At 31.7% G+C, this 18,158-nt stretch overlaps 1 protein-coding gene, 1 long non-coding RNA gene and 1 pseudogene across 2 annotated transcripts; all 3 read left to right on the top strand.

Annotated features, from left to right (window-relative positions):
- The first annotated feature begins 10,367 nt into the window (after positions 1 to 10,367).
- On the top strand, positions 10,368 to 13,030 carry LOC117906888 (annotated as a pseudogene).
- Positions 13,031 to 13,178: 148 nt separating this feature from the next.
- LOC117905771 (disease resistance-like protein DSC1) lies at positions 13,179 to 14,492 on the top strand. The gene is made up of 2 exons (XM_034818645.1): positions 13,179 to 13,237; positions 13,326 to 14,492. Exons 1-2 carry the CDS (start codon positions 13,196 to 13,198, stop codon positions 14,490 to 14,492), a joined length of 1,209 nt encoding a protein of 402 aa, XP_034674536.1. The 5' UTR covers positions 13,179 to 13,195.
- Positions 14,493 to 15,981: 1,489 nt separating this feature from the next.
- Positions 15,982 to 17,690, top strand: LOC117906890. The gene is made up of 3 exons (XR_004649920.1): positions 15,982 to 16,114; positions 16,415 to 16,503; positions 17,360 to 17,690. It is a non-coding gene; the product is annotated as an uncharacterized LOC117906890 (long non-coding RNA).
- The last annotated feature ends 468 nt before the right edge of the window (positions 17,691 to 18,158 follow it).

The raw sequence follows: 18,158 nt of genomic DNA, 5'->3' as shown, positions 1-18,158 counted from the left end.
TTCCCTATAGTTTAGGAACGTGATTCATAGTTGTTGCGTAATGGTGGCAAATGGCAACGGCGTGGTTTTGATGGAAAACCACAGCTCTAAATATCAGTTTTTAGTCCCGAACCCGTCTATCTGTTGTTCTTTTCTTTAGTGATACACCATCTCACATGAGAGATTAGAGTTTGGAAGAATCAAAGACTTGTAACAACTAGTGAGTATAAAATTCAAACACCAAATGGCCGGAGGAAAATATCTCATCCTAAATCTTTTCAGTTTTGATTCGTATGGCAATGTTTTCATACACTTTGGATTATATGTATTCTAACACCCTTTCCTTTTAAGCGTCCCATACCAAGATCAGTCTTTAATCCCTCTTTTTTTGTAAACCTTTCTCTCTGAACCCCAAAATATTTTCTTTCAAGAAAAAACCCCTATCCACATTTCTTCTCTCTATCGCCTCTAAATCCCCCAGAAAGCGGACTGATTCTCTAGCCAAAATTCATCACATCAAATCCCCACTTACCAGAATGCTCTCTCCGTCTTTCTATACCACAAACTCTTTCATTCTTTATTCACCTCAGCATGTTGTCAAATTCAAAATGGCAACTTGGCGCATTTCCTTCCAGAATGTGCGTTCCCGCGAGTGGAAGGTGACCTAGAATCTTTTTGAAAAATATCAGCTTGCTTTCTTTAGGCGTATGTGCCTTAGAGAAAGTCCATAACAGCCTGGATTCCCTTGAAAAAAAATAACAAGAAAAAAAAAATACGAGTTAGAAATCTTGCAATATAATAAAAAAATTGGAAATCATGAAGATTTAAAAAAAATAAAGATAAAAAAGATTAATATATGCATATATATAAGCCACAATGTTAATTCATGCAAATTAAAATAAATAAATAAAATCATCAATCTCATGCAATTTTATGAAAATAAATGAGTAAATGAATAAATAAATAAATCAAACACATGCAAGACATACAAACCATGCAAGTTGTACATACAAGGCGACCTTAGTGGGTTAGGAATGTCTAGGTGAGCTAAAGTGTGGTTAGGTGTCTTATGATGTGATTTAGTGTTCCTAAGTGTCTCTTAAATGGGTTATTTTGAAAAAAAAAATCTTGGACATAACTTACGACTGTCAAGGATCACAATGCGGGATTAGATAAATATCTCAATCAAAGTCTCTAAAGAGATTGAAAAAGGGAAATAGTATGAATAGCAATGAGACCCTAAGGAACTGTTGCGAAATCCTAAATGAGCATCTACTAGGGCATGTACTAAGAGGACAAAATGAAGGGTTTATAATGATTTTAAAAAACTATTTAAAAATATTGAGGTATTAAAAAAAATTATTACCTAAAATTTTAAAATTTTTAGAAATGATTCTTAAAGACATAAGGTAAATTTTGTACGAGCTTTTATATAGAAAAAAATTTAATTTTAAAACAAAAAATAAGGAATTTTTCCAAGTGAACACTAATTTGTTAAATTCTTCTACTGAAACATTTATTCCTCCAATGGCAGCCAATGTGAAACTCTCAACTCGTTGATAAGTTATTATTGTTTCTTATCTCAAATTTAGATTAGTGGTTGAAAGCTCTATAACTGTTTGCGAATCATTGATACTTGATTGGATTTTGATGGCATACCTTAAGAATTGAAGTCTTTTAATAGAATATTTTGATACTAGGAGGTGATTAATAAGGACTCACATTGCTGAAGCAAAAGAGATAAGTGTTCTTCCTTTTATTTTCCTTTATTACAAATCTTGAATCTAAAAACAGAGAATATTGGAGAAAGAAAATAGAGGAAATATCTATTTCATTGATATTTGGACTCAGTACATTTCCGAGATACACAAATGGTGACCTATATGAAGCTTGGAGTCTCACAACCACAACTAACTACTCCAGCTCATTAAAAAAAATAGGAAAAAGGAAAATAAATGTAATAATATCAACTGAATTGAGAATAAGAAAAAAAAAAGTAATAGCTAATTACATAAATGCCATAATATTCTAATACTCCCCCTCAAGATGGAGAATGCAAATTGTGAATTCCCATCTTGCCGAACAAAAACTTGAACTGAGCTGAAAATAATGCTTTGGTGAGGAGGTCTGCAACTTGGTGTGGGGATGAAACATGCATTATTTTAAGATAGCCTGCTTGAATCTTCTCTCGCACAAGATGACAATTGATCTTAATGTGCTTTGTCCATTCATGGAACATGGGATTGACTGTAATATGCAGTGTTGCTTCATTATCACATAATAATATTGTTGGCTAGTTGTGTTCAATTCGAAAATCACGAAGAAGAGAAATCAACCAAACCAGTTCAGAAGTAACATTAGTCATTGCTCAATACTCTACTTCTGCAAATGAACTAGATATAGTGCTTTACTTTTTTAATTTCCATGAAATCAATGACTCTCCAAGAAATACACAAAAACCACTAATTGATCTCCTGATTTCTTTGCACGTAACCCAATTTGAATCCACAAAAGCATTTAGTTGAACTATTGAAAATGAAGAGAAATAGAGACCCTGCCCCACAATTCCTTTGGTATATTGTAAAGCACGATGTACTGCTGGAAGGTGAGTTGTCCTCAGATTTGCAAGATACTAACTAAGTTGATTCACTACATATGACAAGTCTAGTTGCGTAATTGTCAAATATAAAAGCTTTCCAATTAAGCGCCTATACAATTTGAGATCTTTGAGTGGCTCTCCATCATCTTGATTAAGCTTAATGTTAGTTTCCATGGGAGTAGTTATGGGTTAATAGCCTAGAAATCCTGCTTTTAAGAGTTGTTAAAGGGCATAGAGTCTCTAGCTAACAAAGATTCCCTTCTTTGACTTGGCCACTTCAAGACCAAGAAAGTATTTGAGTTGTCTAAGGTCCTTAAGCTTGAACTGACTATCAAGAAAACATTTAAGATCTGCACTAGCATTAGAATCATTGTTGGCAAATCATGATCAACATACAAAAGAACTGCAACGAAAGAGTTAGCATTATATTTGATAAAAAATGAATGATCCGAGGATGATTGAGTGAAACCTTTCCTCAATAGCACACTTGAAAACTTGGCAAACCATTGTCTTAAAGCCTAGTTGAGGCCATAAATTGACTTGTGCAACTTGCATACAGTGTTAGGAGAAGTCTTCCCCTCATGGTGATATTCTTGAGGTAAGCACATGTAAACCTCTTCAGTTAAATCACCGTGAAAGAAAACGTTGTTAACATCCAATTGGATGAGATGCCAATCGTGAATAGCTGATAAAGCCAACAAAAGTTTAATTGTTACCAATTTAGCCATTGAGGAAAATGTACTACATAATCTACACCTTCTTGTTGAGTATATCCTTTTGCAACTAAGCGTGCTTTATGACGCTCAAGTGTACCATCAACTTGAAAGTTTAATTTGTAAACCCATTTACATCCTACAGCTTGTTTTCTAGGAGGAAGAGTGGTTAAGGACCGTGTACCATTCGCCTTAAGCTTGTAGTTCTACCATGATTTCTTGAAATAGAATAAATCCGAATAAAGATGAAGTTTTCATTATTCATGGACTGCATGCTTTGTTCTATTGGGGGCCATTGTGAATCGCTCAACTTCTCAATAAGTTTCTCTTTGTTTCTTATAACATGCTCAAAATATTTGTTGAAACCATTACCCTATTAACTGAATGCTTCAAAACCCTCAGCAAAACCCAAATCCCCAACAATTCATTGAACTCAAACGCGGTTTGCATTTTGTATGACAGGTAGGGTATTTGCCACAATTTCACACAAAGTGAAATCATGCACATCAACTTGCTTAGCCTCACTTCTATTTGGTCAAAGGTTTTATCATCAATCCCAACCTGAAGCCTCATGTATGATGATTTTCGCATAGCTCTTATACACACTTAAATGTTTATACTATATATAACATTCACATATGTAGTGAAATTAGTGTAATTTTTTTGGTATGTTTTTCTTGTTCTATTGTTTAATTGCAATTTGTAAACATTTCATTCATAAGTTTGAACGATTCCTATATTTTTGGGTTGGTTATGTGTTTCACCATGCAACTTATTGCATATTTTTTTCAATTTCATTTTGCTGATAGTAATGTTTCATTAATTATACTGTAAAAGTTGATACAACAACAAGAAGGTAAAATTATGCTAGGAATTTTGGCATGCATACTTTATTTCATCATAATTTATATTTCCTTATTTTTATTTCTTTCGTTGTATTTTGAATCCCAAAATTTCGGGCAGTTTGGCGATGTTTTTAAAATTTTGTTTTGTAAAAATTGTTTTCAAATAGAGGACAAAAAATATATATATTTTTAAAAAAAAATTAAAAATAAGAGTATTAGGCAAGATGTTTTAAAAAATAGTTTTTTAAAACAAAAAAAATAAAATTGTTTGGATGAAAGAATTTGTATTATTTTTAAAAACATTGTCTTACTTTTATTTTATAAAATTTTTATAAATTTAATTTATAATAATATGAAATCAAATTCAAGTTAAGTCTTATTCAAAAGTAAAAATTAAATCTACAATTATGTATGAGTTAAAGATAAATAATTTTTTTAATTATGAAACAATTTCTTTTATTGAAGTGAAACAAAAATTACTATAAGATAAAAATAATTTTAATATCCATTTTTAATACAAGTCAAATAAGTACTTTAATTATTATTATTATTATTATTTTAATTTATTTTGTACCATGATTTCTTATGCTTGATTTTAGAATTTGTTTTTAAGTTAAAGAACAAAAAAAAATTTGTTAATGTCTTATAAAAATAAGGATATTTTGCAAATTGTTTTTATAAAATGATTTTTTTTTAAAAAAAAGATTTGTTTGAATAAATTGTTTTTTTTTTAAATGTTTTGATTTTGTGTAAAACATTTTAAATTCAATGTGTATAATATTAATTAATTAGGTTTACTTGAAGTCTTATTGAAAATGAAAATAATTTTGTAATTACAAATAAATTAAAAAATAAATGGTTTTTTGTATAAACATAAATAGTAATATTATAATAAATCAAGAATTATATTTTTAGTAGAAAATATATTATTTTATTATATATTAGAAACATAAGGATATTAACATCTTTGTATTTTATTTTATTTTTTTGTTAAAAATGAATAATACATATTGTCAATGATATTTTATTTATGACTATGATAGGAAACTCAAGTTGGGTGCTTAAAAGGCAACTACGCTAAGGTTCGTACGATGTTAGAGAGTGACGCACTCACTCGAGTGGGAGCTCCACCGTAACATACTTGTTATCCTATATGTGTTATCTGTGATTATTAGAGAGAGTGGTTGGATGGTTTTCTACTCCAACACTCCGTGAACCCTTATAGGCTACTATAAAGTTTACCATATAGCCTTGAATCTAGGACTATGTTATGAAGTAAGGGTAAGATACTGCTACTTTAACATGTAACCTAAAGATAATAATTGATACAATCCAACGGAATATGTTAAGATTAAGGGTCTCCAAAAAACCCCAGCCCGGCCCAAGCCCGGCAGGCCCGAGCCCATTCCTGGATAGGCGGGCCATGGGCTCCAATTTAGGCCCGGCCTGGCCCGGTGGGCTGGCCCGCCCGTAGGCCCATAGGCCCGCCTGTAGGCCCGCCACTTAAAAAAATATATATATAAAAAAAATATTCAAGAAATAGAAAATGCTACATAAATAAAAATATTCATTGCTAACTATTTTATTCATTGAATATATACGTTACATTTGAAAATGTGGGAAAAGTTTACATCACTACAAAATAAATACATCCCAACTAGGTTGGCACCTACTTATTTGTCAATCATTTGTACTTTTCAACCACAAAAAAAAAAAAAAAAAATGACATACATTTAGTAAAATATTTTAATCATTATCTCTTGGCGGTGATGGCGAACTATCGCAAATCCATGAAGATCTTGATGATTTTAGTTTTTCCATATTGACAAGCATATTTTCTTCTTGAATAGAATCAAATATCCTTTTATCTGCTATTGCCCTGTCTTTCACACATATATTTGCTTCAATAGAATCCGGCGCTAAGCTGCATCGTTTATCACTAACTACTCTTCCACCTGCACTAAAAGCAGCTTCTGATGCAACTGTACTCACAGGAACTGTTAGTACATCACGAGCAATGATAGAAAGCACAGGATATTTGTGTTGTTGTGATTTCCACCATATTAAAATATCAAAATCTTCATCATTTTCAAATGAAATTAAATCAATATTAAGATATCTATCTAAATCAGTTGTGTTGTTTTGAGAACTATTTGTTGTCTTCTTTCGACTTTTTAACATTTCTAGAGCTCCTTTATAAAAAGATGAAGAACTATAGATGTAGGTGGTAATTTAATAGAACTAATATCATCACCATATTTTTCTTTATAATAGTTATATAAATTATATAATAATGAATTTATTTCATTTTTAATTTCTTCAATTTTTATTTGGTCATTAAAATAAATAATTGTTAACCATTCATCCAAAGCTTCAAATTTCAATCTAGGGTCCACAATTAAACCAAGATAAAAAATTAAAGGTATTTCTCCCCAATATTTTCTAAATTTTTCTATCATTGCAAATATTGCATCATTAAATATATCCAAATTTAAATATTTTTGAAGTACAATAAAAATATTAGTTATTTGCATGACAACTCGGTTTGAAGATGGATAATATACACCACAAAATTTTTTGTTGAAGTATCAAATACTTCAAAAAAATCTCTTAAAAGATCTGCAATATGCCAATCATAATTATTTAATACATCAATATCTGCTTCACAATCATTGTTAATTAATTGTATTTCATATAGTTCTACTACTTTTCTATATTTTGTAATAGTTTGTAAAAGTTTATAAGTGGAATTCCATCTAGTGGGCATATCCAAATTTATATTTCTTTTTTTCATATTTAACATTTTGCAACAATAAAAAAATAATTCATGTTTTGCTTGAGAACTATTAAGACCCGCAGCAATGCCTCTAATTTTTTATAATGTATCATCAACGTGTTTTAATCCATCTTTTACAATTAAATTTAAAATATGTGCACAACAACACACTTGAAATATTTTACATTGATATTCTTTTATTTGCCAATGTCGTTTTAATCTAAATACTGTTGCATCATTATTAGAAGCATTATCTAATGTTATTGTAAATATTTTATCACGAATGCCAAAATCTATAATTTCATCATTTATTAAAGATGCTATATTTTTACCATTATGTGGAGAATTTATTATTTTAAATGAAATAATTCTTTTATTTAATTTCCATTCATTATCAATATAATGAGCAGTTATACATAAAAAACCACTATGAGTTAAAGATGTCCAAATATCAGATGTTAAACAAATTCTTCCTTCAAAATTTGCAAAAAATTTTTTAAAATTTTCTTTTGTGTTTCAAAATTTTTTATAAGAATTCTTTTAACTGTATTTCTAGAGCAACCTTGAAACTGAGGATTAACAGCTCGTTGCATTGTTCTCGTAAAATCATGAGTTTCCATGAAATTGAAAGGTTGTTCTGCTCTTATTATATAATCAATCATTTTTTCACGACAATAAGATTCATCATAAGAAAATATTTTTAAATTTCCACTTTCATATTTACCTAATTGCATATAATTTCTAGTATCAACATTATTTTTAGTTTTACAATTTTCATGATGCCTTTTTAAATGACTTGTACCTGCATTTGAGCCACCACTAAGAAGTTCGTTACAAATTTTATATTTTGCTTTTATTTCTTTTTTATTATTTTCTAAATTTATTTCTATTCTATCAAAAAATTCCATATATTTGAAGTAAATTTTTTGCTATCACATGCATTAGATGAAAAGCAAGAACCACTTGTCATAATTATAATTATTGATAAAATATTATGCTAAAATAATAAATGTAAAATTAAAATGTAACAAATAAATAAAAGTAAAGGTAAAGTATGTTACTAAATTGGAGAACCGAAGCAGAAATTCCTTCAAATTTGAACTCTTTGAACCACCAATGCTTGTTTTTCACCACCATTAATATTGAATAATTGAGACAAAATGCAATAATCAGAAATATTGTGGAATGGGAGAGAGCTTAAGAGTTAAGAGAATAGAAAAAAATTGAGGGTATTTACTATTTATAAGGATTTAAATATTAGGATTTAATTTTTTTTTTTAATCAAGACCGTTCAATGGTCATAATATTGAATTGAGTGGCAGGCATGTTCAACGGTCACAGCCAGCTCACTTTTATTTTTTTCAAAAATCATACAACATTTCTAATATATATATAACTAATGCAAAATAGTTACACAAAAGCTTTCTTGTAAAGTTTTGTTTTATTTTATTGTAGTGTTATTTTTACTTAGAGAGAGAGAGAGAGAGAGAGGGAGAGGGAGAGAGAGAGAGAGAGAGAATAATTTGTTAGTTACCCAAGTGGTCAAATTAGAAAGTTTTCATAGTTTAAAATTCAATTCCTCATGATTAGGGATGAAATGAGGCGGGTTTCGGACGGGTCACCCCCATCCCAACCCTGTCCCATTTATTCAAAATAATTCTCATCCCTATCCCATTTAAAAATTAAACGAGGCGGGTGGGGAGGATAAATTCTCATAACGCCTTGCCCTGTTTAAGTTTTTTTTTAAATTTTATTTTATTTTATTTAAATTACTTATAAAATTTTAATTATATTAAAATAATATATTTTATAAATAATTAAATTATTATATTTTTATAACTTATTTTATTAAAAATATTTATTATTATCTATATATTAAAAATAATAAAATAAGAATTAAATTAATTTAAGTTTATATAATTGGGGCTGGACGGGGCGGGATGGGGCAATACCTGAACCCATCTCGGGTTTTAAAAAAATTCGTAAACCCATTTATTAAAATTGAACCTCATCCCATTAAGGGCGGGTACTTGAAAAACCCGCCTCATTGCCATCTCTACTCATGATTATGTGATGGTATATATGAGATGATATAATAATAGATATATATTTTGTTTTGTCATGAGTATATTGAAGTTCATTGATTAAAATTATTTAAGGATCGCTCAAAGGTTGATTAGTGAATTGTATAGTAGTGAATATGATCGTGGGTAATTAATATACATTATTTGATATGTTTAGTATATCCAAAAATAGCGAACATGTCATGTTAGAATATATATAATTGTCAATCATTAAAAATAAATTAAGCATCAATTATGTGCATTTATTGTTTATCTTAATGTTAATATATGAATCTGTATTATGTGGTTAAGTTTATAATTGGAAGCATTAATGTATAAGCACTTTAAAGACCAATTAGTAATAATTTAATTCACTAGTGATGTTTACAATGTTATAACCACATTAATAGGTTTAATGGATTAGAAGAGTATTAATAGGTTATTCATATCATTGACATACAATCCAATTTAACTCATTTATTAAACATGTTGTATCATTTTATCCATATAATAAATGAGATGTGTTAGTAGCAAACCACTTTGATATGATCATTGAATGGATTGCATCCATTTTACTTTTGCTATCCACATGAGACATTGGCTAATTCGTCTTAGTATTAATTATCATCAAATTGATTAAAAGAGAAAATGATCTCAAATTTGTAAATCTAATATTTCTCATTTTTTAACTTAAAAAAATAATTTTTTTACATAAATATTCTTCAACATTTTAATTATTACATATAAATTTTAAAGAATTAATGGATTAAAAGAGATGAAAAGATCCCAAAATATAAAACTAACCTTTCTTGCTTTTGAACTTGAAAAGTATTTTTTTTTACATAAACACCCTTCAACATTTTGACTATTTACATGCAATTTTTAAAGAAAAAATGATTTTTATAATAAAAAAGTTAAGGTATTTTTTTTTTTTTTGTAAAAAATAAGTATTTTTAAGTTGAAAAAATGGAGAGTTAAATTTGCAAGTTGGGGTGTTTTCATCTATTTTAATTAAAGAGTTATTTAATTATAACGGTAATTTGGGAATTTAAACTTCAATCATTTTTTATTATATTTTAACTAAAATGTTCTCACTCTTTTTTTGTAAAAATAATAATTTTTTTTAAAACCTATATATAAATACTTGAAATAATTAACAATATTTAAGTAAAACATGAATTTTTTTTTTTTTTTTTAAATATATATGGAAGAGATTCAAATCACAAATGTCTAGTTATTTTATCTTTTTAATAATAATAATAATAAACCATTATTATTGAAAAGCAATGTTAAACAAGATATGGGAGAGAGGCAATTGAGTGGAGGCATTTTTTTAGTTATAATTTATGATTAGACCGACATACCGCCGCTTGCTTTGTGGTTGAAGTCAACAATGGAATGCCATCCAACTTTACTAATATCACGCGGTTTGCATCTTTCCTGTGACCCTTCAATGTGTTTTCGTCTACACCTCCCTCACTGCAATTCCATCTGCATCTGCATCATCGTCACTTGTCACTGTTATTCGCCATTCTCTTCCTCACATTTCTCACAGCTTTGTTCTTTAATTACAGCCTCCCAACTGTATTCGTTTCATTTGTTCATGAAGGGATAACTTTGAAGTCACAACTCGTTTCTCAGACTTCATCTCTCCACTGCTTCGCAATGGCTATTTCTTCTTCTTTCGAACGGGGCTATGATGTGTTCCTGAGCTTTAGAGGAGAAGACACCCGCAATAACTTCACTGCCCATCTCTGTAAGGAGTTACGCACCAAAGGGATCAACACTTTCATCGATGATGACAAGCTTGATAGAGGCCAAGTCATATCCCTGCGCTTGTCGCAGCTATTGAAAACTCCATGTTTTCTATCGTTGTTTTGTCAGAAAACTACGCATCTTCTGGATGGTGCTTGGAGGAGCTGGTGAAAATACTAGAGTGCAAAGAATCAAGGGGACAGAGGTTCTCCCTATTTTCTACAACGTGGATCCCTCAGATGTGAGAAAACACATGGGAAAATTTGGAGAAGCATTGGCTAAACATGAAGAGATTTTCAAGGAGAATATGGGGAGGGTGCAGATTTGGAGGGATGCTCTCACTCAAGTTGCCAATTTATCCGGTTGGGATTCACGGAATAAGTAATTTTCTTAGGCTCAGTCCCCTTCTTATTTCCTCTGTTTTTTTTTTTTTTTCTAATATTTGTTTTTACATTATTCTTATTATTAAAATTGCTCAAGGAAATATTATGACTGTTGATAGCATGTTAATATTCTCCATTTAAATTTAGATTTTCATAGCTAATCGTTAAACAAGACCTTTGTGTTAATTTTTTTTTTCTTGAATTGTTGTAAAATTTTATATTAGAATTCTAAGATTTAGATACTTAGAGCTGACATGGGACAAACTCATTTTTAATTTTTTTTTTTTTTTGGTAAAATTAATCAAAATGACCATGATAAGAGAGCCATGAAAGCATTAATTACAACACCAAACATATAAATAATCACATGCTACTGCTAGTTCATGTATGATTACCTTTTTATAATTTTATTTTCCATATATATAATATGGTGATTAGGACTAACATTAATCTGTTTTGCCTTCCAATATCATTCATTCAATAGTTGCAAGGTTTGGGAATGGGTCTGTGGTAATTAGTGAATCACGTGTCTAGGATAATGCATTATCAAACTTACTACTCTTTGTTCTTAATCATGGCAGGAATGAAGTTATGCTTATTGAGGAAATTGTCTCTGGCATTTGAATGAAATAATCCATATACCATCAAGTGATGCTGAGGACCTAGTGGGATAGATTCTTCCATACGTGAACTGGAATCACTATTATGCATGGAGTCAACTGATGTTCGAATGATAGGAATTTGGGGCATGGGGGGCATAGGGAAGACAACCCTTGCAGGAGCTATTTATGATAGAATTCCAATCAATTTGAAGGTTGCATCTTTTTTGAAAATGTTGGAGAAGATTTGAAAAGACAAGGTATTGATGGCTTACAAGAGAAATTTCTTTCAAAAATATTAGGATGTAAAAATCTAAGTTTAACTGGACGCACTTTAATAAGCAAGATTCTACTCCAAAAAAGTCCTCCTTGTCCTTGATGATGTAAATGATTCAATAGTATTAGAAAAGTTATTCCACAACGTGATTGGTTTAGTCCTGGAAGTAGAATCATTATAACAACTAGGAACAAAGACTGTTAAGCATGCATGGAGTAAAGGAAACATACAAGGTCAAGAAATTAGAGGGCAATAAAGCTATGAAGCTCTTCAGTCATTATGCATTTTAAACGAGACCATCCCATAGAGGATTTTATGGAGCTATCTAAAGACGTACTCGTGTACACTCAAGGCCTTCCATTAGCTTTTAAAGTTTTAGGCTCTCTTTGTTTGGTAGGAGCAAGCATGAATGGGAAGGTGAATTGGATAAACTAAAAGAATTCCTAATATGGAGATTCAAAGAGTGCTTCAAATAAGCTATGATTATCTGAATGACAATGAAAAGGATATATTCTTGGATATTGCTTGTTTCTTTTTTGGGAGGACAATGATTATGTTACAAAAATCTAGACAGTTGCAATTTTTTCCCAATTAGTGGAATAAAAGCTTCATAAATAAGTCTCTCATAACTATTTCTGATAACAAGATAAAGATGCATGATTTGCTACAAGAAATGGGTAGAGAGGTTGTTCGCAAAAAGTCCCCTAAAATGCCTGGCAAATGGAGCAGGTTGTGGAATCATGAGACATTTCTTATGTGTTGAAAAAAAATATGGTAAGAGCAAAACACATAAATTTTCATTTTCACATACAAATATAAGATAAAAAACTATCACTTTTGTTAAAGCAGTACTTGTGGATCATATAATTTTTTTTATGCATTTTACACGCTTTTTAATTATCTCTATACTTGGTTGTTAGGGAACAGAAGAAGTTGAAGGCATATTCCTCAACTTGTCTCATTCGGAAGAGAAACTAGAATTTACAACTCAAGCCTTTGTGAGGATGAATAGACTTCGATTGCTTAAAGTCTATAAAGATGACATTTCAAAACCTTCCAAGACACCTCCAAAAAGGCAAATTGTGAAGTGCATTTTTCCCAAGACATTAAATTTCATTATGATGACTTAAGATTACTATATTTCCATGGATACCCATTAAAATCATTGCCCAATGACTTTAATCAAAGAATCTTGTTGACCTCAGCATGCCTTATAGCCACATTAAACAATTGTGGGAAGGAATCAAGGTATTATTATAATTATCAATGTTATTATCTTTATATAGCATGCAACATTCATGGAAGTTAATTTTTAAATCACTTCTCTTTTTGGCAGGTTCTAGAAAAATTAAAATTCATGAATCTCAGGCACTCTAGATATCTACGAGAAACCCCGGATTTCTCTGGGGTCGTCAACCTTGAACAGTTAGTTCTTGAAGGTTGTACATCTTTGTGTGAGGTTCATCCTTCTCTTGTAGTTCTGAACAAACTCAATTTCCTGAGTTTGAAGAACTGCATAATGCTGAAGAGTCTTCCAAGCAACATTTATAATCTAAAATCTCTCGAAACCTTTGATGTTTCTGGTTGCTCAGATTGTGTGAACTTAAAATGGCTAAAGGAGCTCTGTGCAGACAAAGGAACACCATCTACCTCACACTTGATGCCAAGGAGTTCAAATTCCATTTGTTTCATGTTGCCTCCTTTCCCAGTTTTGTGTTCCTTAACAAAACTAAACCTAACAAACTGCTTTATATCAGATAGCGCAAATCTCGGTAATCTTGGCTTCTTATCTTCGCTGAAATCCTTAAATTTGAGCGGAAACCACTTTGTTACTTTGCCTTCGAGCATCAACCAACTTTCTCAACTGAAATGGCTGGGGTTGGAAAATTGCAAAAGACTTAAAGCACTCCGGGAGCTTCCATCAAGCATAGAAGAGATCAATGCACATAATTGCACATCATTAACCACACTTAGCTCTGGCTTCAAACTGAAGGGGGATCCCTTGTTGCCCCCACTTGAGCCTGCTTCCCCAGAGCTAGAAACCAGTATTCCAGAGTTGTTAAAAGCTGCATTCAGCCTTGTTATTCCTGGGAGAAGAATACCAGATTGGATCGGGAATCAGGACTGGGGTAGTGAAATAGAATTAGAGCTACCTCCAAGTTGGTTTAATTCCAATGTCCTGGCTTTTGCTTTTGCTGTAGTCTATAGTTTCCCACTTCCGCTCAGTCACAGGAGCAGTGGTTGGGTTAGTGCAGACTGCAACTTCTATTCCCATCACAGTTCTTGGCACTATGCTGTCTATCCTCAGACTACTCTAAGGGGAGGATTGGAGTCAGATCATTTGTGGCTGCTTTGTGTACCATTTCCCTCTTCTATCAATTTTGATGAAGTGATTCGAATTAAGGCTTCATTTGACATTTTACTCCGAATAGGAGTTTGTGCAATTAAGAAGTGTGGGATTGATCTAGTGTACAGGAATGAAGAGGTGAATGGCACAATATAGCAATGATCCAATACATCTCTCCTCCTCCTAATTCAACTCTTCTCCTTGAAGAAATCCATGAGGGGGATTCCAGTGGAAGTGGGTGGTCTTATGATGGCTCAGAATCAGAGAATTCTGATTACTATAATTCTTGTGATGGGGAAACCAGTGAAAGTGGGTGGTGTAGTGATGACTCAGAATCAGAGATGCAGCCCGAGAAACGCTTGAAATGGAGCTCTAATCAGGACAATGAGGATTGAAGTGGTGAATGACAATAATCTAACACTAACCTAATTCAACTTTATCTGTCCTCACAATTCAACTCTCCTCCTTGAAGTCCTAACACATTTGGAGGACCCACATATACAATGATAGAGGTAAAGGCCAAATCAATTCAATTATGGTATTACTTCTTGCCTCTCCGTTTTGGATCACACAATATCTTGGTATGTCACACTTGTTATGTCACATTGTTTCTCAGCACGTACGAGTCTGTAGTATGAATAAAAGAATATGCCATACCACTGCTTGATATAGGTTCTGCTTTTAATATTTAATTAAATTGTATATGTGATTAATTAATATATATATATATATAAAGGAGCTAATTGATGATGTTGGTCTGCAGCCAATTAATCTCATTTTGTGTGGTCTCTTCATTGGTGATTTAAGTTAGCATATTCTTGGAGAGTACATATCATCAATCGTAAAGGAGCCCAATGGGATTTACTTCTGTTTGGGTAATTAGTTAAAGACTAGCTATTACTGGTTCATTTAAGAATGGGCTGTCAAAATGAATTTATGTAAAACCAATCAAGTAGCAAAATGGATAGTTTGGAACAGTTTACTTAGTGTCTAAGACATGTTTATGATTAATTTGAGAGATACTTGAGCTTTTGGTGAGTGTCAATCTGAACTTAATCCCTCAAATTAATCATCTTGGTTTAAATTGTTCAAATTTAATTTTTAGGTCTTGATAGATCCGGCCATTCCATTCTAGGTTTAGCATTTGATTAATGTTTGATTTTATTGAGCATTCCTGGAGCTTGCATCATCTGTAAAAGGAATAGATGCACACAGGTTGAGCATAATCAGAAACATTTTCAAGTTCATCAATGAACACATCTCAGTTTGTATTCAGATTTGCTAACTGCTCAAACTGAATCGATGCAGCAAAATAGTGGATGCTACAGTAATACAAGGGAGTCCTGTTAATTTATTTTGTGAATTCAAGTCGATATGATGAGATCTTCATTCCCTGAAGCCAGTTACTTCATCATATTTGTTAACCTGCTGGTCACTTGTCGTTGGAGGATGAACCTGGTGACAGTTGTAATAGATGTCTTTAAGTGGCTGAGTAAGTTGAGAAGCACTGAAGCCTCATTGAATATAGATGGCATACCTGACCAAGTAACCAAACAGAGGGAGCAAATTCATTCAAGAATGGCATTAGCGTCTCCACCCTTTATTCTGTTGGTATCCATTGTGATCTCTCAACTTTGTGGTAAGTTACTCATTGGAAATATTAATTCATCATTCCATACACTTCTGATAAAACTCTGGAGGATTTGAACTCAAATAGAGTTTGCTTTTGGTGTGGCAGGTGGAGTAGCTGCCACAAGTTCATATGGACTAAACTTATGGTATGTACATTGGCTAGGATTTTCAGTAGGAATAGGTACCATGACACAGTTGCTTGGCCTGAGATAATTCAAACCAAGCTGTGTTTGAGCTTGAATTTGTGTTGGTTTTGGTTAAAGTTCTTAGCTTAGATGTTGTATGGCTTGATTTCCAAAAAATAGCCTGATATATATTATATGTGCACAAACATCCTATGAATACTCATACATTTGTGCTGCATGTTGAATTCATTAATTTAGTATGAACTACATAGCTTCTAAAAAGGCTTTTAACCTGTTCACCCATCCATGTCCTTTTTGAAGATCTCAACCAGTCGGTCTGAGAAGATACCATATTCCAGAGAAGGCTTGATGACTTCTACATGGATAACCCAGCATAAGTTGTTTCTCTGGTAATGACTCACACACTTGCAACCTTGAGATGTAGCCGAAGTTTATGATTTCTAACTGTTTGAATACTGCATACTGGGTTTCTTCATTCTGGTCATGACTGAAGCCTTAACACATTCAAAGGACCCACTGATACCATGATAGACCTAAAGGGAATAAATCCATTCAAGAATGACACTATCTTCTTGGTTACTGTTCATTTATACCATTTGGTTTCTGGGGATGTCATTATTTTTCTTACTTAATGATATGTTGTTTGTTTCTTATTGTAAGTGTTTAGCTAGGTTGACAATTTTGGATAAAATTCCTAAATGTCTCCTAACTTGATTTTTCCAATCCTTCTTCAAACTACTTGCCTAATGAAGATCAAGTTATTGAATTTGTCAAGAAACCAAAGTATGTAGTTGAGGTTGGAGTTGGATGGAATTGAATCAAGTATATTATTTAAATGTTTTTCTTAAAATATTTTTGGAGTTAAGAAGGCTTGGGAAACTTTTTTTTTTTTTTTACTAAGTGTTCAAAATACCCTGTTCCAGGATTGATCCAACTTTAGGTCAGATCGATTCAAGTTGCACTTCTTGATGAAATCTCATTTGTGGATTAAGGCTTCCTTCATTTAAAAACCTAAAATTGTTTCTTGTGCTGTAGAGAAAGACATAACAACAACCATCCCTTTTGGTTCTCTTCTCCTTTCTAATTTGGGAATGTTTGGTTGCCAAGAAAAATCCAACTTTCCTATTGTTTGCCAACTGTTTTCAATGAATTTTCTTGAAAAAAAAATGAGTTAGATTCTTCATTCGTTCATTTCTCAATTTCGAAACTATTGGTTTGGGTAAAAACCCATTTCTACTTGTGTAGATTCAGAAGAGGCCAAGATCAAGCTTGATGTGGACTCCAAGTGTGCTCCGAAAGATGAAGGTGAGAAGCTGAAATTGAAAGGTGTCAATCAAGTGGCTTGGGAAGGATTGGTAGGCTTTAGCTAGCTAAAACCTTGTATTCAGTTTTTGTTCTTCATAGTAGACATTTTTAATCGGTTGTAGGCCCGTGGTTTTTTATCTCTTCGGATGTTTTCCACATTAAAATTTGGTGTCATTGTCTCTTTCTCTCATTCTACTTTTTGATTTATTTTCAGTTTTTAATATCATTGATTACTTAGGTATATATGTTGAATGGAAGAAAAATGAGTTGAAATATGTGTGATTATCCTTTGGATATTTGAATAATTTTCTATCATTTTGATTGATGATATCTTATAGTAATTTGGAAATGAGGTAAGGAGATAATCGTTTTTATGAATTAATCTTAGGGAGTGTTGAAGCATTTTGCATGTGACTTGCATTTGAAATTTGTTGGGGAGCGTTGTTGCATTCATATTTGCATGTGATCTCTACTTTGTGTTTGAAAATATTTGTAAAGAAAAGTAAAATTAGTTAAAATCTTAAGGTTAGATACCTTGTGTTGGAAGACCTTGTAAATTGGTCAATAAGACCATTCACTCCCCTTTAGGTGTAGTCCATCTTTGAGATTCACCTTTCACTTATCATCGAGTCTTCCTAAAAATAAAATATTACTAAGGTAGTGTTTGTTTTTGTTGAATAAAAAAAGTCAAAACATTTGGTCTTTTCTATTTACTAAAGTAATTTGTTAATATCAACCT

Source organism: Vitis riparia, chromosome 18, assembly GCF_004353265.1.
Source record: "Vitis riparia cultivar Riparia Gloire de Montpellier isolate 1030 chromosome 18, EGFV_Vit.rip_1.0, whole genome shotgun sequence".
Taxonomy (NCBI): domain Eukaryota; kingdom Viridiplantae; phylum Streptophyta; class Magnoliopsida; order Vitales; family Vitaceae; genus Vitis; species Vitis riparia.
The sequence above is the reverse complement of the archived record's forward strand: the minus strand, read 5'-3'. Positions and strand labels throughout refer to the sequence as shown.